Consider the following 21249-nt stretch of genomic DNA (forward strand, 5'->3'; position numbering starts at 1 on the left):
TTTACTGTTAAATAAATAACAGTAAATATTTAAATAACAGTAAATAACAGATATTTACTGTTAAATAGTTCATAACTATTTAATAGTAAATATCTGTATATAAATCCCAGAATAACTGAAACCTTGATAATTAGGAGAACTGCAGCAGTCAAAGCAGAAGGAAGAGTCACTGCTGCAGACTGGCTCCAAACTTCATCTGCTGGATTATTATCAGGATTTGATTCTATTGGAAATAATACAAACATTGTTAGAGAATATATGGTTCATATGAGTTTGACATAACATTTATAGAGGTTCACTCACCATTAACTGTGATTCTGAGATTGAGAAAATATGCTGAATCAAGATTTGAACACTGACAGGAGTAGTTCCCGCTATCAGCTGCTGTTAAACTGGTCAGGTGCAGAAACAGTTTGATTCCTGCACTGTAACAAATTGCCCTGTATTTTTACAGTATAATGCTGGCAGCAGGGTTGCCAGCATTATACTGTTAATTATACAGTACCCTTCCTGTAATCAACTTTACAGTATATTACCGTCACAAAAGAAATCTTTTGATTACAGCACATTGCTATTTTTATCAGATTTACAGTAGACTACTGGCAGCAGTGTTGAATCCACATACAGCTTACTACTGTAAATTTCCAATATAAAATAGAAACATGAAAAAAACACTTAGAAAATGTAAGTTCCATTATGTCAAACATTTATTTGGGAAAAAAAGAACAACTCAAACATTGACTCATACACAGTCTTTAGTGGGCCACATAATAAAGAAGGTTTTGAAACAATGTATGTGTGCCTTAGACCTAAACCTTTTCTACAAGAATGTTGAGGGTAAACTGTCCAAAGTAAGTCATATTCTGGAAAAACAGTAAGAAAATCACCATCTATTTTGTGAAATAATTTTTTTAACTGATTTAAAGAGTATTTGAATAAAGCATGAATTGCGGCCTTTTGATTAGTCTGAAATAAAATAAGTATGAAATAAATAATGGAAATAATGTATTGTACAACTCAGCACACTACTTTTTCAATACAAAATACTACTTTTTGTGCAAGTGAGGAACAATATGATGCAACATAAACATTTAACTTTCAATCTAAAGCATAGAAAAACATTGCAAATTTTAGTTTGATAAAAATTTAAATGAAACATTTAGACTTGAATTTCCTTTAGGGCAAAATCAGAGCTCCAACTTCAAATGATAAAACAATGAAACAATATTAGACAACACACTGCCAAGATAAGTTAAACATGGTGCCTGTACAGTCAAAATTACATCTGAAGAACAGAAAGTGGGAGCCTTAACAAAATTTATGCTCTTAATTAAAAGAGATGTCTTCAGATTATGCTGACCTTTAAATAAAAAAAAAATCTCTCAAGAACACTCCTGTTCAGTGTAGGAAGGCAACTTATGTCTACAGACATAAGTTGCCTTCATGTCTGTAGAGTTTCTTGTTTGTTTTTGCGTGGAGGGGCAACAATATCTATAGCTTGGTTAGAAAGTTCTCACTATGAAATTCCACTCAAAGTCCATGAGGTTTTTCAGCAGAGTTGAAACACGGGGATGACAGTGACCGACTTCTTTTGAAAAGTTTTCCCTGTCCTCTTGGAGATGATCTTGCTACAGCTGGCCTTGGTCCGGGTTGATATCAAGAAAGCGCCTGAAAATGCAGTAATTTCAGATTAGCATATGATGCTTAAGGAGTCAGGGTTTAATGTATGCTAGGTGAAGACAAACTTTTGAATGTTAAGAGTTAATAAAGAGACACCAGCATAACATTTAAACAGTTTTCTGCCAAGTCAACTCTGTGAAACTCCAAATTCCCAGTTGCTATCCATTCACCAATTTCACTTTAGCAGCTAATCATAGCAATTCAAGTCAAATTACACAAAAGAAAGAAAAAGAGCTTCCAAACATGTCAATATTTGTAAATATGAATCATCAAAAATAACTTACCTTAGGATTGGCTCATAAAATGCAGGATTCAAATGGATAGTCCTTGTAAAGAAAGTTCTAGAGGTTGCTTCCACATGTCACCACAACATGTCTTCTTCAGAAATACAGCAGCGTTCTGTTTAAAGAGAGCCTCCTTACCGTTGAATCTAACATCATTCCCAAAATGCAATGCTACTCACAGTATACTACAGTATTTTATTAAAAACAGTAATAATTGCCCAGAATGCATTGTTTTTCACGGTGCAGTACCGTTTTCAATAGAAACAGTATGATACTGTTCAGTTTTGGCCGTTTTTTTACAGCAATTTGTTACAGTGTGGTTTTTAGTGAGAATCTGGAGTCACACTGAGCAGACTGCACTCCTCTCTATTGTTCCTCTCTGTTCTGATTTTACAAATGATCAATATGATGTTTGATGTTTTGTTGGTGCAGATTGGAGTGAAATCTGATTCTTTCCCGATTGTTTTCACAAGAGTCACTGAAAGCAGGAAAGAACAATGAATAAGAAACTGATTGCTGTAATATTGGAATCTTTTAAAAACTAGAACAGATGTAATCCATTTCAAAGAATATTCAACATAACGTTACCTTCAGAGTCCAGACATCATGCAAAAAAAGCAGAAGCAGTAAAAGGTTGATTCTCACTGCGTCCATCTGACCTGCTTATCGATGCAACATCTGCTGCTGCTCTGAACAGAGAGTCTCAACTGAAATGATGTGACATACGCCAGATAAAAAAAAATCCCAAGGATTATGATGGTAAATTTGTTAAACATTTGTAGAGTCAGAATTAATTTGACAGCTGTGCAATAATGGCTGTTGAATAAAGAGAATTTTCCTTCTGAGTGTAGGAGCTGTACGGCTCAATTTCAGTCAAGTCCTGCAGAACAAAACATGTTGTACAATTACCCTAAAAATCTGCATGTGTAAATAAAATAATGCATGAATTTTTTAAATATAAATTACTTCCTCTCCATGACGAATGCATGACTCCATTTGCTTTCTGTGGGGAAATAAATTAGTGCAACATTGACTTGTTTGATTGATTTATATTTTTACAGATAAGGTACTTTTTTTTTAATTTAAATATTGCTTATGTTGATAAGCCTAAGTGTAAATAAAAGAAAAAATATTGCATGTTTCTCACCGATGTGAACGTCTTCTGTAGATAAATCCCAGAATAACAGAAACCTTGATCATTAGGAGAACTGCAGCAGTCAAAGCAGAAGGAAGAGTCACTGCTGCAGACTGGCTCCAAACTTCATCTGATGAATTATTAGGATTTGATTCTATTGTAAATAAAACAAACATTGTTAGAGAATATATGGTTCATATGAGTTTGACGTAACATTTGTATAGATCCACTCACCATTAACTGTGATGCAGAGATGGAGAAAATTCGTTCCATTAAGATTTGAACACTGACAGGAGTAGTTCCCACTATCAGCTGCTGTTAAACTGGTCAGGTGCAGAAACACAGTTTGATTCCTGGTTTTTAGTGAGAATCTGGAGTCACACTCATGAACAAAGTCACCTCCATCCTGATACAGCAGATTGCACTCCTCTCTATTGTTCCTCTCTGTTCTGATTTTACACACAATTATCATGATGATGTTTGACGTTTCATAGGTGCAGATTGGAGTAAAATCTGATTCTTTTCCGATAGTTTTTACAAGAGGTGCTGCAAACAAAAAAGAACAATGAATGACAAACTGTCTCATCTATGAAGCAGTGGAATCTAAAGTAAGTCAGATCAAAGTACAGTTAAAGAAAAAGTGAAAGCCCCCGATTGATAAAAAACCTCAAAATTAAATTCAAAGCAATTCAATTTTTACGTTACCTGTAGAGTCCAGTCGGCAGCCAAACCACAGTAGAAGCAGTAAAATGCTGAATCTCACTGCATCCATCTAACCTGCTTATTTCATCCAAATCTGCTGCTGCACTGAACCGAGGACGTCTGAACTGTCCTTTAAAACTTTTGGGCGACACAAACCACAAACGCTCATCTCTCAAACCAGCACAAAAGGATGTGACTCTCTTTTTTTTTCTTTTAAAGGAAATGCACCTGCATGATGACTTCTCTTTGAAACAACAGACCACACAAACAGGAATTATCTCTGCCCAACTCAAATAAGAGTGAGTCTGATTGAAAACAAAACAATCAACTATTATCCATGATTATATTTTCCAGTACTCTTAACATCTGAGATTAAAGCTTTGTCAGCATTCTATGATGCTCGGCAGGATTTCCTGCTTGTTTTCTGCAACAATGTGGGGTTAGGAGATCTAAATGTCATGTTTGCTTTGTGGTCTTCACACATTTATAAGCTTGAATGTGAGCTGCAAAAAGATGAAAGGTCATGCTACAGCTTTATGTAGGGTTTGTCCCTCATTGCTCCTTAATGCAACACTTTTACACCAACATATTGGCAACCAGACAGAAAAATGCAACAAACATCCGAGAGACGAATCTCACTGCAAAGATGCACAGATACAAATGCATTAGAACTGCTGGTTAATACAAAAAGTTAATACATTTGTTCTCCTTTCATTTTGAAATGTTTATAAGTACATATATTTTTCCTTGAATGTTTATCACAACTGCAGATGTTATCAGAAATATCACTATTTACTGTATGACAGTAAATTCTTAACATCTTGATATTAAGGTTTTTGCTCAGCGACAGCCAGAATCAAATTATACAGACAACAACACTAAAACAATAGAAAGGCTTGCATTGTGGCATCACTTTTAAGTAGCAATAAAACAAAAATGTTCATGGATATTCAGTGACTGTTTTTATTTTAATCTTCCATCAAACATAAAATTATATCCTTCCATGTAGAAACAGAAATCAGATCCTATTGTAAATTATTGTGCTATACAGGTGAAACAGTGGCCATCATTTTCAAAGGTGGAGTAGATTTCCTAATATATCATTTTTAAAATAAAAATGTGGGAGCTGTTTACAGAAAAAAAAACACACCAGATATGTCAGAAACATGACATAAAAGCAAAATCAAGTAGAAATAAGTAAAAATGCCCAAAAACTAAATGATTTTTTGTGTTAAAGTTCAACATGCAAACCAACAGAAAGGTTGTGAAGTACAACATAACGAGGAAATCCTGTTGCATTCATCAAGACAGATCTTTAATTCAAAATTTTTTCATAAATGTTTCCCAGCCCGTCAGTGACATTTGTTTCTGATTTATACTGATGGTGACCAAAGGAGACAGTTTGATAAATGTCTCTGGTTTGTTGTGGGAGACTTGAGTACAGTTCATCCTGAACAATAAAAGACAAAAAAATTGTAATAAGAACCTTCATGCAAAAGGCCAAAGTCAAGTGAAACATAATTTAATGTCTCTGTTGGGAAAAGACGTTTGAAGAACTGTTTAATAAAAGACAGGAGTAAATAGATACATTAATCATTTAGTTCTTATCAATTTTTTTTCCTTCTTCACTTTTGAATTGTTGCTTAAATGCAAAGATCAGTGTTTGCATACAGTGCAGTTTAGTTCCTAAATTAACAGATTCTCTCCCTTAGCGCAACAGTGCCATCTTGTGGTCATTCTGTAAAAGCACATGCAATATAAATATTTTTGGATTTCTGTCACTGCTCCTTTATTGGAGCTGAAACAATCTGTTTATAGAAACAGAATTAATCAGAAACTTCCTCCAGTTAAATATGATGTTGACAGGAAATGACGTTTCTGACTATCGATTATGTTAATACACTCACTATTTAAGTATTCAGGAAAGTAAGTTTTGTGCCATCTAGTGATTGTAATGTAACTAGTTGTATTGGATGTCATAAAAAGCACCACTAGATGAATGGATGTAAAATCTAAAATTAGAGGTAAAGTTTTAAGACAGTTTTTTACAGAATTAAAGGAAAACATGTTCTTCCTGTATTTTCTTGTCTTTTTTGTGACAATCTGAAAATAGTTACTTAAAAAATAAGGATATTTACTCACTACAGTGGCCGTCTCTCCTTCTGCAGACGATCCAGATGTTTCAGCTCTTTAAAACTGAAATAAACTCCACATTTACATGAAAGTTTAATATAACATCTGGAGGTAAAGTTTAAGAAAATATGTTCAAAGATACAAAAGTTTAGATTCAAAATAAAACAATCATATTGAAGATGCAGATAAAGATCGTAAGTGAACTTTGAAATCTGGAGCTTCAGTTATAAAGCTTGAATTGAAGTAAAAGAAATTATGAATATTGAATTAGTTTCTCACCGTTGTGGACGTCTTCTGCAGATAAATCCCAGAATAACTGAAAATATGACAACCAAGAAACCTGCAGCAGTCAAAGCAGAAGGAAGAGTCACTGCAGACTGGCTCCAAACTTCATCTGAGGGATTATTATTAGGAAACAAGTCTATTGGAAATAAATAAAAATCATTCTCAATCTCAACATCAGGAGAGTTATGGGTTATGAAGTACGGCATCCTTAATCCACGTGGGTGTTGTTCTGCGGCGATGTTCCATCCCGACCATGTTCTCCATGCTGCCTCAGCTGGGTAGACCACCTACTGAGTGGGCCGTCGGTGGTATCCCTATTTTTTCAGGGATACTTTGTTGGAATCCCCTTGGTGGGATTCTGGGCGATTCGATTTCCCAGTGAACTTCTAGCCAGTGGCTGGTGAGGACCCAGGTGGATTTAAGAAAATCCACAACCTTCACTACGGTCATCAGTTCTTCTTCCTGAAATTTTTAAGAAACAAAAAATCTCCAGGCTGTAGGTTACCTCATTGTTTGCTCGCTGGCAAACAATTACAATTATCTAAAAAAATACAAATAAAGTTTGAATAATCTGAAGTTTGAGGAATGAAAAGGCACAGAGTGCATCAAGAAAAATAACAAAACTGTGGCAGATATTGTGCAAATTCATCACCTAGATACTATGTTCCTATTTCCACCTATGAAAAATGTAACAGAAAACAAAGTACAGGGAAAAAAACAGTTTCCAGACTCTTACTAGTTTTTAAAATGTCAGAAAATAAATTTTTTTAAAAGAACCAAAGGAAAAATAAACTAAATATTTGCATATTTTAACTTCAGAATAAAATCAAACATCTAATCAAAATGTTTGGAGGATTTAAAAACATGAAAAATAAAACAAAAATTAAACCCAAAACATGTTTTTGGTACACTAATCTCCTAATTTAACAAAATAATCTTCACAGAGTAAAATATTTCTCTAAATTATCTACAAGCATTTTGAATAAAAAAACCCAGTTTTCTCAGGAATCCGAGCAAAACCAGGTCAGAATCATCATGACCAGCGTCGGGGGTCAGAGTAGGAGGAGCGTAGGGTGGGGGGTCCATTGAAGGACCGGGGAGAAATGTGATGTTTGTGTTTTAAAGAATACAAACAAAAACAAGTTTAAAATGCAAAACTTTTATTTGTGAGCCAAAGAGGAGGATCAGGATCCACCTGTGACCTCTAACTTAAACAGTACAAACTAATGAACATCAGAAATAAAAGATGGGGGAACAAAAGAATATAAATCTTATCAAAAAGTGACAGCTGCTGCCAGAGCCAACATCGTCAGCGTCTTGATGTCAACCTGAAGATTTCACGGCTCGGACACGCAGAGTTTGAGAGCATGGGCGGACATGTCGGCAAGCGTTTCCCCGTTTGGTGGAGCCGGCAACTGAAACGCCGCCTGGCTGCTGGTTTTCCAGTTCCTGTTTTGTTTTTCGTTTTTTTTTCCCCAGGCGCTGGAAGCACAAGATCATTTCTTTCCACCTGCTGTGGCAAAAAACACACTAGAGGATGCAGAAGTCTAACACAAAAAGCAGCTAACAGGTATAGCAAAAATAAAACTATTATTGAAAACTATATTCCACTATTGTGCTAAATCTGAATTAATGGATTTTAGGGGAAGGAACTTTGTAATTTTAACAAATATTACGAGTTTATTTCTTTTACATAAAGGCAGGGAGGGGAGGACGCATCCCAAGTGTTTGACTTTCAGTCACCACTGCTTTAATTGCTGAGGTAGAGATGCGTCCCGCCTTGGGACCGATGTTTTCATAAGCCCTCCAGTCAGAGAGGTGCCGAGTCTCAGCTTCCGCGCCTTAAAAACCACCGAACCAATCCGACTGCGTGTCCTTTGACTCCCTTGGTTCCTTTGTGAGCTGGTAGGCAGAGAAAACCATCGACGGTGACTGGGAATGAAACACTGGGACTCAACTGGACAGCCCAAAACACACGAGAAACCCACACGGCATCACTACGACCGAACCATTTAGCTTATCTTTAATAATACTTTTAAACTTGAGGGCGACAGCTGAGTGGCACAAGCTGATTAGTTACTGCTATGAATACATATATTTATATATATATATATAAAAAAAAAAATTCCCTTTGTAATCTTTGCTACATTCAATTGTCCAAACTTGCTACTTGACAAGAGGCTCTTTGTTCGCTTCTGATTCACAGAAAAGATTTCTTTTAAAATCTCAAAAATACAGCTGGTTTTTGGTGAGCCAGCCATAAAAAAGAAAAAAAAAATACTGCCGCTCCGTTTCTTCCACATAAACCTCTAAATATTAAATCATAGTTTGAACTGAAAAGACATAGTTAAGTAACCTCAGCTCTAATATTTGATATGTTTTGACATGATGTAACAGAAGCTCTCCAAACGCTGATATGATCTGGTTTATCCCCAAATCGTTGATAAAACAAGCGAGAAACTAAAGCAGAAAAGAAAGGGATCCGACTAAAGCTTTGCATACATGGGTTAAAGAAAACAGGAACAACAACGACCAAAAAAAAAATTACAAAATAGCTTTCTATGGCCAGGTTGATTCAGTACAAAATAAAACCTAGCTTTTGGTTTTACAGTTACTCTTTCCCAAAACATTTTAGGATTAATGATGACTGGCTCTGGCGATGAATATCTAGTTCAGAGCGGCTCTATCTCAATAAGCTTTGGCAATGTCCGATGAGCAATTTAACCAGATTGCCTGGGCAGGTAGAGGGAAACGAGGCGGCTCCACCTTCACATGGACTCAAACTCGTCAATGCGCTGCTTTGTGTTGCCCTGCCGGATTTGCCGCAGCGTTTTGTACTTGTCTCGGCCCTGTTTGACGTTCTCGGCGTGCAGCACGTCGTTCTGCGTCTTCTTGGTCTCGTCTCGGGCGTCGGCCAGCTCCGAGCTCAAAGTCTGGACGGGAGAGACGAGAGGAAGCCGGGGTTGATGAGGCATGGGATAAATTTATGAAAACACTTAGAAACATTAAGGTTGAGCAAAAACAACTGGGACGTTGATTGTTTAATTGCAGACATCTGGATTCAGCTGTATCTGAATAAACATGAAAGAGGAGACAGATTTTCTGGGGGTCTGATTGAAGCTGGGCTACAGTCTAAGCCAGCACAGCTCCTGCTGAGGGCAGGTTGATGGAGACGAACGGACAAACAAGTGTGCCTTTGTCTTACCCTTATTTGCCATTGCTTGGCCCGCGTTTCTTCTTTGTTACAAAACTGCTGTTAGAAAATAATATAGTCTTGTTGTTATTTGTTTTTGTGGGATGTAAATGTCCTTGTTTAATGCACCTTTAATAAGTAGTTTTTTTGTTTTGATTGTAGCAGCTTAACTGAAATGTATTCCAGACCGAATGTAAAAAGTGGTTTTAGAAAAACGTTCGGCTCACGAAGCCAGACGCCACCTTCCTCAGAAACCACCTCTGAATCCTCTCGTCGGCGCTTCTCACCTGCAGCTGCTTCTTGACCCGTTCGTTCTTCTGCGCTTCGGTGATGCGAGCCTCTTCGCTGCGGAGGTCCAGCTGGCAGACGCCCTCGTTGGACAGCTCGGCGCTGGCCTCGGCGTGGTTCTCGTCCTGCTCGTCGTGCTCGCCGTCGCCGCCCGGGTGAGCGGGCGCGGGGATCACAGCCGTCTTCAGCTCCTCCTTGGTCTTCTCCAGGTCCTCCTGAGCAGACAGAGCCTGCAGGCGGACAGAGGACGAAACGGACACTGAGACGGAGACCCACAGGGCTTTTGTACCTGGGCTTGGCGCCGTGAAAGTTTGCCGTCACAAACATACATGCTAACCTTTTAATAACCAGATTATTAACGTCACAGTGTCTATGCGGGATAAAAACTCATCAAAAGGCTAAAAAGATTTTAAAATGTGGAGCCAAGTTAAGATTCTGATGCCTTTAAGTTGGTTAAAAAGGCTTTTGAAGTCAAATTTTCAGATTGTTTTTCATATGTTCCACATGGATGGACAGAGACAGAAAAGACAAACACGCACAAAAATAATAAAATAGACAGATTAACTGACGGGTAGATAAAATAATGAATCAAAAGTTAAATCTGTGAACGGACCATCTAACTGATGGGTGGACAGAATAATTAATAATTAGATGCACAAACCACATGGATAAACCGACGAACAAGTGGGGGAAAAAGTGAAGGATATTAGGGGTGTAACAGTACACAAAAATAAAGGCAAGGTACATACCTTAGTTTTAATGTCGCGGTTTGGTTTTCGGTACGTTTTAATCAGAAGAAAAACAACATTTTATCCCTCCTTTTACTTGAATCAGTAAAAACACCGATTAAGAACTGACTGGAGATTTGTTTTGATTTTGGCGATTACGAGAGACGACAACGACTAAATTGGTTAGAGTAACATTCGCTGATAAAGAAATGCATACATGAGCCAGAGTACTAGTTACACTCGTACATTACAAGCAAACTTGTCATCTGAAAACAACATCTGCCATAATAAAAATTGACACGGCCTTAGAGGCAAGTCCAACACTCCAGGCAGCTGGATTTGGAGACTTTTTTTTTTTATCAGTGATGTTTACATTCTACTCCTTTTCTTCCTCCATCATCGTTAAATAAGAAACCTTTATGTATTGAGCTTTACTTTGTTTTAGATTAGTTTTTTATTAAGTTGTTCAGTGGATCGTACAGTTGGTGGATGTCAGTTTCTATCACTGCTTCTCAAGAGTTAAAACTGACTTTGAAATATGGAATCAACATCCTGAGCGAACATCACATTTGAAAAAGACAAAAATAAAAGAAAGGAGTGATACAGAATTATGTCTTGCACACCCGACACTTTTAACACTTGTTCAGTTATTACATTCTCTGCAAGTAATGACAACTGCAGTACCTTGTGCTGCCACTCGGTGGCCTCATCCTCCTTCTTCCTCTTAGCTTCCTCCAGGAGAGCAATCTTTGCTGTGAACTCTGCCAGCTCGGCGGCCTGGGACACCAGAAACAGGCCGTGTTACAGATACTGAGCGCAAATGCAAAAAAGTTTCAAACGCGCCAAAAGCCAAAAACACACCAGTTGCTCTTGAGTCTTCTGCTGGTCTGCTGCCTGCTTGGCCAACTCTGCCTTGGCCTCTTCAGCTGCTTGTCTCTCCCTCTCCAGCTTCTCGGCCTCCTCTCGTGCTTTCTGTCTTTCCTGCTCCAACTCCATGGCCCGGCGAGTCTGTTCTTCAAGCTCTAACAGAGGACACAGACGCAGGTTTAAGTTGGTTAAAACCAATGGTGCAATTGCAGCAAACATGATGGATGGAGAGAACAGAGGAGTTTGGGTACCTCTCTGAGCCTTCATGGTCTGCTCCTCGATCTGCCGCAGCCTCTCCATGAGCTCTTCCTTCTCTCGCTCTATTCTTTCCTTCTCCTTCTCGGCAAGCTCTCGCTTCTTCTTTTCATTCTCCAACTGGGCCCTGAGAACATTTAGAATTACGACAAATGCTTGTTTTCTTTAGGGGTCTTTGTAAAATGATTTGAACAAATAAAGAAACACGTGTCATTAGGGACTATAACTCCAGTTGACACACAGCTGCAGTAAATCTTGGATGATGGTAAAAGTTTCACTCCAGGTTTAAAATTTTTCATACAATCAATTTCAAGTTATAACATGTTATGTTTTTAGTTTTTACTTGATGGGGACATTTAGTTGTGTATTTAATCTCTGTGAGGTCATTTTTTTCAGTCTGTTCAGTGTTTTCTAAAGCATGTTACTGACAGCGTTCCTACCTTTCCATCTGCTTGTGGTGCTTTCTTCCCGGGCTTGGGCCTTCATCTGCTGCACTTCAATGGTGTCTGGCTTTCTTCTCCTCATGTACAACTCGTGGTTACCCATACACAACGCCAAAATACGCTTATTGATGCGCAGTCGCGGAGCATAAAACACAAAGTCCTGGAAAAATTGAGAGTAAAAGCATACACTTTTCTTTAAAGAACTTGCACTGGTTGACGCCTCAGGTTTCTGATGATCATTTTACTCACAGGCGCTTTTTTGTCAATAGGCTTGATCACAAACTTCTTGTCATTAAATGAGATGTTTCTGATCTCGCTCCAGGGGAAGCCGATCTTTGGTGACAATCTGAAAGAGAGGAAACAGCAGAATTGGGACTGGAGGTTAATTTTGAGTTTTTATAAAAACAATTACACCAACACCCATCATGGGTGGATTTAGCCTGAGATGTGGTTCAGATAATCAAGAATTACAGGCTGCCTGGTACATCGGGACCCTTTATTTCTTGTTCATTTCTCATGTTTTGATAAGGAACGAAAGCTGTAATCTTTGATAACGATGCAGATTCCTACAAAGGAATCTGCATAAGATCAGTTATTAAATCCATTCTCTATTTCCAAACAGTGAAAAATAAACCTGATTCACCAGAATAGGAAAACCCCTTGAACAATAAAAAGATGGGAGTTTTTCCTCCTTCCACCTTCTAACAATATCTGTAACTCTGCACCTTCAGGTTTAAGGTTACACCATAGACTTCGTTATGATGACACACATTGACAAACCTCCACCAACTGTTACGACTGAGACATTAGGATATGAGCTTCCAGCTAATGCAGTCTTTGCATAATTACAGGTTTATAGCTTAAAAATATCATTTTTTATTCTTTATAGTACAAATAAATAAGTAAATATTCATTGGGATCAGGCTATGAATACAGAATACATACTGAATATAGACTGAAAACATCTTTGCATATCCAAACTGTCATCTCTAAAAAGGTCACATCTTTAATCCCTAAACCTGTAAAAATATTTAAATGAAATTCAAACTGTGTAGGAATCCTATTAGTTATCAGATGTGTGTTTCAGTTCTAGGCTTGAGAACTTCAGTGCGAATCCCTTACTTGTCCTCATGTTCATAGATGTTGAGACCCAGAGCATCCACGCCCAGCCACAGCTGTGTGCCCTTCTTATTTTTGATCTCAAAGTAGTTCACTCCGTACATTTCCAGGTCTTGAGCAATTTTTAGGTACTCCATCATAGAATCTTCTCTACAAAAATAAACAAAACAAGAGAAATGATTTTAAAACTATCAGAACAAAGCTTTTTCTTGTAAAACAGAATATATTTGACTGTTTTATCAAATGCAAATTGGAGAAGAAAGTGAAATCAAACATGGTGAAATTATATGGTGTTTTATCACATTTAACCCAGTGATTTCTAACATTAAATGACAAATCTAAGCACATAATGACATAAAATGTTAACAGCTACCTGAGCATTCCTTTGTGCTCCTCATGCCAGGTCTGTATCCTGTCCTCCCATTGCTCCTTCGTCAGCTTGTGCTGCTCCAGAACTCTGGGAAAACACACAGACAGTGACGTTCACCTGAAGGAATGTCAAATAGCCTAAAATTGCTTCCTCTGGAGGAAATAATACAGTACTTCAACAGGGAATGAAAAACAGTTGATTTTCCTCTCTCAACAAAAGGGTCACTTTCTCAAGGAAGAGAGCAGGTTGCTCCAGACGTCACAAAGCAGTCTGAACTTTTTCTGTTTTTATCACATGACAGACAAAAACCTCAAGGTACCTTCATTTTATTTTAAGCAATAACGCTAAGAATTCAAATGCAAACAACACATTTCTGGGTTGTTTTTTTTTTTTTTTGTGAAAACTTTGAAAAATGAATGTATTCTTGTCCTTCCACTTCACATTTCTGCACAACTTTGTGCCGTCTGGTGGAAAGCAGGGTCTATTGCGTTCACATACCTCTGAGGCAGTAGTCTGTCATGGGTCAGGTATCCGGCCTTATGGACGTCTTTGTTGTAGTCTCCATACTTGGCCTGGACAGCATATGAAGCCAGCAACACGGCCGTCTCTGGAGGACAGTAGTTCTCATCGTTGGCCTCTTTGACCTGAAAAAGAAAAGAAAATAATTGCACATTAGCGATTCTGTGTCCAGATTTTGGAATTATACAAATGTTTACTTTTCTTTCCAAAAAAAAAAAAAAAAAGAGCCTTTTACCTGCAAGAAGAAGAGTCTCTGTGTGATTTCTTGGATCAGTTCCTCAGAAACATCCTCTGGGAAGAACTTGGCCCTGAACTTGAACTGCAGAGGGTTTTCTTTTTTCACGTCTTGCTGGGTCACCTGGGAAACATAACCAACATTGTGATCCATCAACTAAGCAAGTCACATGAATCAGTTGGACAAAATTTTAATTCAAACACATGCAGAAATGCCTTTTGCAGATTGTTAAAGTGGAGATTAACCAAACCAACAGCAGCAAAAAATAAATAAATTAAAAAAAATCAACAACTGACCTTGTGTTCAGTTTTAGCCAGGTGACGTAACCTTTACTGTCCACATACTGCAGACCAAAGAACCAAACTTCCCGCAGACCTACTGTTTTTACCACCTGGAATGGAAAATAAGACAAAAATGTGCATGTCAAATCTTCCACAGCAAAATTTTGAAATTCTCCTCACGGTGGGACTTTCAGTGCAGTGCAGACATGACGACATGTTTAGCTACTTTAGTGAGAATCACCTGGTCAAAAAGTTGTTTTCCTGTGGTGTTAGGCTGGATGGCAAACTCCAGCTCTGCATCCATGGTGGTCACACGGACATTGATCTGCACAAAAAATAAAACATAAAAACTGTAATTTACTTTGATTATACTGTTAGACAAAGGTACACTTATCAGGATTTTCCTGGGTGGTATAGTGACCAAAAACAGTGGGAGCTCTTAATTCATTAAAAAAAAACAACAACAAAAATTTCCTGTACTTGATCTACCAGGAGAAAATTGGCTGATTAAGATCTTTGGCCATCTGACTGCTGTATCTCTAGTCCAACAAATCCAAAGGCTTCATTGAGAAAATGAAAATTATGCAATAATGACTTTCTATTTACTCCTCATTGCATTTGCAAGCTTTTTGAGCACACACCTGTGGTTGAGACCCAAAAACGTTCCAGTAAGGCTGAATTTCGGCATCATGTAGGAATGCACTGATCCACTTTTTACCCCCTTTTGATGCCAGAATCTGAGGTTTGGCATCAGCTGATACCGATTCGATAGAGAAAAGCAGCTCTGAGTTGACTTAAGACGTTCCTTTATTTGGCATAAATAACTTTGCACCAATGCAGCAAACATAAATTACACAGACAGCTTCATAAGCTTGTTCAAACATGTAAAAGCAACACAACTTTGATTGTTCAGTCAGTGTAATTAGGATTATAACATCCAGTGCATCTCTCTTGTATAATTTATAGTTTAATCCTGAATTTCAAAGCAAAAAAAATTTCCTTTACCAAAGTAAAGCAAACTATTTAGATCCTCGAAATATATGTGAAATACAAATGACAAAAATCAAAATATCAGTTGCTGCACTACGGAAATTGCAAAGGACCTTTAAAGGAATATGCAGCAAAAACTAATGTTTTAGCTGTCATGCATTCATGTTGTGGGATGAAAGTGTCGAGGGCAGTGGAAGAGTTGTAGCGGCTGTCTGGGGTTTCTTGGCATACCATAGCAGCACAAATACAGTCAATCGCTTCCATCATACAGCCCAAGCACTGCATTGTGAGAAAGCCTGTTGCCTACAGGCCTCTGCTGGGTGGAGCAGACGCTAAAAGTCAGCTATTGGCTGCGGCTAAGCTGTGCTGGCAGCAGGCCGAGCAGCAGCTGATGACAAAGAGCGAGGAGGGCTGACCTCAGAGGCATCTCACATCCTTCCTCTCACACCTACGTGCACGCAGTGCACTGCATGAGCTCAGTGGCGGTTTGCAGCACATGACGAGAGGCGGCAAGGTGCTTATTAGGGCGGATGATGACAAGCAAGTAGGGCAGGATGAGGAAGCGCAAGAAAACGAAATGAATTTGTGAGCGAGGCAGAGCCAACCGGAAGCACAAGAGAAGATCTGGGGAAACTGAGATGAAATTACAGCAAGAGAAGTTGAGCGCCAAAAAAAAAAAAAAAGGCTGAGGAGACAATTTTCTCCCTTTTCTGCTTTGCAATCATACACAAAACCTCAGGAATGATTGTTTTGGATTCCTCTGCTCTAATTTTAATCAAGTTTTCTGCCATCATTTCCTCTCTTGTGGTTTCTCTCAGCATCGTCCCAAGAATGAACAACCCAGGAAACCTGAGCAAACGCTGAACTTAACCCTTGTGACTCCCCTGAGTACATGTGAAAAGTTGGAGCATGCCTGAGGCAGGAGTCAGAACAGAACACACACTCATCTCTGTTTTTAAGTTGTGACACTCTAGTCCTCGTGCTCCGTGTTTGTGGCGACGCATCAAGCAGGACGCTGCCAAAACATTGGAAACCAACACGCTGAGGAAGAGGAATCTCGTCTGGAGCAGACAGTCAGTTAATCCCTTTGCTTGCAGACAGAGGGGGAGGAGATGAGCGACGGCAGCAACATGCTGGGGCTCCGACACCGCTAATCATACGAAGCGACAACCGCGATGTCTTCAAGAACTGGCTTTTGCAAGTCCGTTTGTTCCGAGATATAATAAATTTAAAATTATTATTTGTGTGAAATTAGACTTTTATCAATTGTGTTAGATCATTTTAAAAGCTTAAACCTAACAGCTGAAGGAAAAGGAAACAAAAAAAGAAAAGAAAAAAGAAAATTATTTAACAATTTGGGAATTTTACTATTTGAAGAGAGGTTCATACTTTGAGAACAAATCAACATGCTATGGGAGAAAGCTTGTTCCACACCAAATAGAGTTGTAGTTAGTGCAACATGGGAGTTCCTGAACGTGATGCATAATCTGATCAGAAAAAGATGAGATCTTTGAGCTTCCAAGCAGCTGGTCACTGATTGGGCCCATTGAGGTGTCTCTACTGATAAAAACACATGCAGTAAAAATAGAAAACACATGTAAAGAGACTGGCACATTGTTTAGGAACAGCAGATGACCACCTCAGACATATGGACAACAGGAAAAAATGTGACAAAAGCATTAAGTGTCTTCACCCTGTTGGGTAAATCCTCAGCCATTCAAAGAACTTCTACCCAGCTTTATTTACTTCTTTTGTCTTAAAAAAATAAAAAATAAAAAAAAATTCTACACGTCCTCTTCCGCAATGTTAATCTTGCTCAACTTTAGCCTTCTTTAAAGATTTGTGCAGCATCATCAATATGAGATTCTCGCTCTCCCTTTCAGCAGCAAAGCTCAGTCCTCACTCTGATGTGTCCATTGTTAAACGTGCAGCGGTTTAGTCACCGTGAGCTGTTGACAAAGGGTTTGCTGAGAGCCGTCTTAAAGCAAACACACACCGACTGCAGTCAGTACAGAGCTGCTAATCTGAGCTGCCAGGCTCAGAGCAACTGTCTGTCTCTCTGATTAACCTCCCAGCACACCGAGGGAATCCTCCCACACAGGGAGGCGAGGCCAGAAAGGCCAGAAACTGTTCATCTGAAAGCGGGGGTCGTCATTTTACAGATACGTTCTGAAAAACTTGATGGGATCTTTACGTCGTGAAGCTCATCCTTCTTCAACAACCGCTCAGTTGCCTGGTGATCTTCTGTCTGCAAGCTGCTCTTTTACTTCCACAGAACCAGGATGTTGACTTAAACTGGGCCCCAAAAAGTACACAGAACCCCTCTCTCTCTCTCTCTCACACACACACACTCTGTCTTTCTCTCTTCGGCAAACAGAAAAATAGCCTCAAGCAAGTAATCAGAAAGTCTTCTTCACGGAACGGTTTCCAAGCCGAGGGAGTAAAATGTTAACACAAATACAAATGAACAACTGAAATATTTGTTTAAAGCGGAAACCAAAGACAAGAGATGGACCAATCAATATACTTGATATATTGGAATCAATCAGTTTGGTGATTCTCCTGTTAAAGTCTGATAAATCTGTTTTTATTTCTCCTGCTTTTTAGTTAAATGCATAAATCAGAAAAAGTTTTCATTATGATCCTCCCCAACCTAGTCTAGCTACAATAAACATGTCTGTTCTTTTTGATTGACTGGGTTAATCTAGAACACCCCTATGGAAACATGAGCTTTGCCTCTGAAGGTTCACAGGTTTATGGTGAAGTTTCCTAAATTTCCAAACTTCCATAACTCAAAAACAGAAACTCAAACTTTACTTCGATCTGAATTTCTTACTTTTGATTAAGTCTGACCAGCCACTTCCCTTTTTTTGCCTCTCGTTCTTCTACAGACTATACTGAATAAAGAAGAACGGCAGTTTGATAGAGGATGTTTAAAAGGGGAATTACAAGATTTTTGCATTAAAAAACATTCCCTCATACATTTAAAATTTTTATTAAGCTAAAAAAAAGTGCAAAACTGTACTTCTGATGTATTCAATTGAAAAAACAAAAATATGATTTCATACAAAAAATTGCCTGATTGATTGATGCATTCTCAAACAATTAGTTTCACATCCAGATATGAGAGGCACTTTAGAAAATACAGACAGACCATGAACTTCCTTTCTGCCTGTACAAAGCTACCATATTTTTCTCTTTGACCAGGCATTGATCTAGCAGAGCGGCGGCTTGTTTACTGTACGATGAGAAGAGGAAGTGAAGGAGGAAATCAGTGCTTGTCTGTTCCTCTTTAAATCTTCCTAAAGCCCAAGCCACCTCCTACCATCCAAGAACAGGGAGGTGCCTCACTTACAGCACGCTTAAAATTCAACCAGTTCTTTTGCAGCTTCCTAATTACAAACAGTAAGAAAGAACCTTGCTTATGAATCAGATTAATGTGGAATAACTCATAAAATATAAGCACCAAAAGCGTGTGAGAATTAGGATTCCCAAGTCTAATTTGGATAAGAGGCTCGACTGTGGAAAGCAGACACCCATGACAAGACTGCATCAAATTGGTTTTGTTTTGGCGCTGTTCACATCCTTGGACTGAGACATTCTCTTTTTACCCTTTTCAACAACAATGGCTGCAGTGTTGTTGCTGCCGGCCAGTGGGCTTGGCACTCTGCAAGACAGTATGGCTGTTGTTTATTTGGAAGAAGTGCATGAGGAGTGGAAGGAAGCAAGACAGTGAAGGTACCACTTTCAAGACGCTTCACATTCATCTTTAAGTAAATTGATTTTGAACACAACAAGAGACTATTTGCATAACTAACACATGCAGGAATGAAGTAGAAATTCCTCCATCTTACCGGTTAGGCATGTTTGCGTCCTCTCCACCTTTCGCCTGACAGCTGAGAGGATAAATCCGTCAGTGGACGGAAATGAGACCTGAAATTAAAAGAACATTAGTTTTTTAAACAGGTGATCTGGCAATGGATGAGTTCAGGAAGAGTCAATACATTCAATTTTCACGTCAGAGTTGAGACTCGCTCAGCTAAGTCTCGATAAAAGTATTGAAAGTTGCAAATAAAACAAGAGGAACTTTATTTGAAGACAGGAGGGAAAAGGACGAAAACAAATACTTTCCCATCTCTTTCGATGGCAACACAAAACAAAGAGGTGCTTGTGCAGTGAATCCCACCATGTTTGCTTAAAGGTACATAAGTGGAAATGGAAATAGTTAGGAGACAACTAAATTACATTATTTAGGGGGAGTAATACAGTCATTTATATGATAAATTCTACATCAAAAACCTAAAAAATATAAAAAAAAGCACTGTAAGCATTTGTATTCTGTCCCCTCCTCCTCCTTTTGGGGTGTGTCTTTGCACATTTACTAACATTTCTGCCCTTTCCTCTTCATAAAATAGATTATATAAAGAGCAGCTTTAGCACATATTCTCAGTTGGACTTGGATTTGTAAATTAAATACATAATTTTAACACAAGAGCAAGCTTTGATTGAATCAGACTGTAGCTGTGTCTGGAAGTTGAAGGTTGGCGTTTTCCTCCCCAGTCTTATTTGCATCTCTAACCATTCGTTGCTCCTTGGTTTTAGAAGAGCTTTCTAAGCATTCAGCCAGACTGAGATTTAAAGAGGCAAAAGACAATGAGGTGGATTAGCAGAGCTTGGCAACAACTGATAGCGTCATCCAGGAATACAGTCTCAGCTGCATAGATATTGAGCTGCTAGCATGTCAGGATAGTCAAGTACAGCTACAGTCTTCAGTCAGAAGTTTCTTCCAAATGGTTGCAAGACTGACTGCTACCAGACAGCATCAGAAATTTAGATGGTACAATTTAAAACATTTCTCTTTAAGATACTTCTTGGACTTGCACTTTATTTTAGACAGTTTAACGTTATAATTTTACCATAAAAGTGTCAAACACACATGTCCGATAACTTAATAAAAATTGAAATATCATCCAATTGATTGAAAAGACGCGGATTTTTATCAAGTGGGGCGTTTGAAGGCTAACTCGTCCCGTTTGATCAGCTAGCTCAACTCTTTACCCGCCGATTTGGCTTCCGTTTAAACCGAAATTTAACCACAACTTCATCAAACAGCGGCGAGACAAACTGTTGCTCCACTAACATCAGACTGACGCCAAGAATAGCTTCAATGTTTGAGAGAAACAACAACAAAAAACAGCATATTCTTTTTGGGTTTCTAAGTACTGCACGGCAACTGCTGTCGGTGTAAATATACAGTCTGACATTTTCATGCTAGTGGGTGTAGTCCGCATAACGGGACGAGCCTAGCCGAGACTGTGAAGTTTCGCTTGTTGGTAATTAACTAAATTTACCGACATATTTCAGAAAGTCGTTGAAAAGGGGCTAATAAAACCGTGTTTTCTGAGAGTTTGTTCGGTTTAATGCAGACAGGCGGGTTTAAATGTACGTTTGAGACGCCAACGGCACGAGCACGAGGACATCCGCTAGTCGCGCATCAAAGTTGGAGAGAAGCTCATCTTTTTTTTTTTTTAAGAGAAAGGAAAACTCACCGGGGCTCGACGTGTCTACCTCAAAATTCAATGGAACAAACTGAGCTGTAACTGAGCTGTTAGTTCCTGCTATTAAGTCTCTCACACTCAATCACCTACAGACATGAGAAAAGCGTTTAAGTCTAAACAACCGTAAGGCGATTTGGGGCGTCCGCGTCAATGTTCACGGGATGAAATACCACAGGTTCCGGTT

At 38.7% G+C, this 21249-nt stretch overlaps 1 protein-coding gene, 1 long non-coding RNA gene and 1 pseudogene across 2 annotated transcripts; all 3 read right to left on the reverse strand.

Moving 5' to 3' along the window:
- Positions 1–1150: 1150 nt before the first annotated feature.
- Positions 1151–2658, reverse strand: LOC129379069 (uncharacterized). The gene is made up of 3 exons (XR_008608135.1): positions 2553–2658; positions 1965–2442; positions 1151–1668 (listed from the first exon to the last, which is right to left on the reverse strand). It is a non-coding gene; the product is annotated as an uncharacterized LOC129379069 (long non-coding RNA).
- A 21-nt stretch (positions 2659–2679) lies between these two features.
- LOC129379068 (uncharacterized) lies at positions 2680–3892 on the reverse strand. Its single transcript, XM_055059640.1, has 5 exons — positions 3805–3892; positions 3334–3645; positions 3112–3253; positions 2931–2967; positions 2680–2844 (listed from the first exon to the last, which is right to left on the reverse strand). Exons 1-5 carry the CDS (start codon positions 3869–3871, stop codon positions 2755–2757), a joined length of 648 nt encoding a protein of 215 aa, XP_054915615.1. The 5' UTR covers positions 3872–3892; the 3' UTR covers positions 2680–2754.
- A 3466-nt stretch (positions 3893–7358) lies between these two features.
- LOC129379081 (radixin-like) lies at positions 7359–14861 on the reverse strand (annotated as a pseudogene).
- Between the last annotated feature and the right edge of the window lie 6388 nt (positions 14862–21249).

This window comes from Poeciliopsis prolifica, unplaced genomic scaffold (assembly GCF_027474105.1).
Source record: "Poeciliopsis prolifica strain line A6 unplaced genomic scaffold, Auburn_PproV2 SCAFFOLD055, whole genome shotgun sequence".
Lineage (NCBI taxonomy): Eukaryota > Metazoa > Chordata > Actinopteri > Cyprinodontiformes > Poeciliidae > Poeciliopsis > Poeciliopsis prolifica.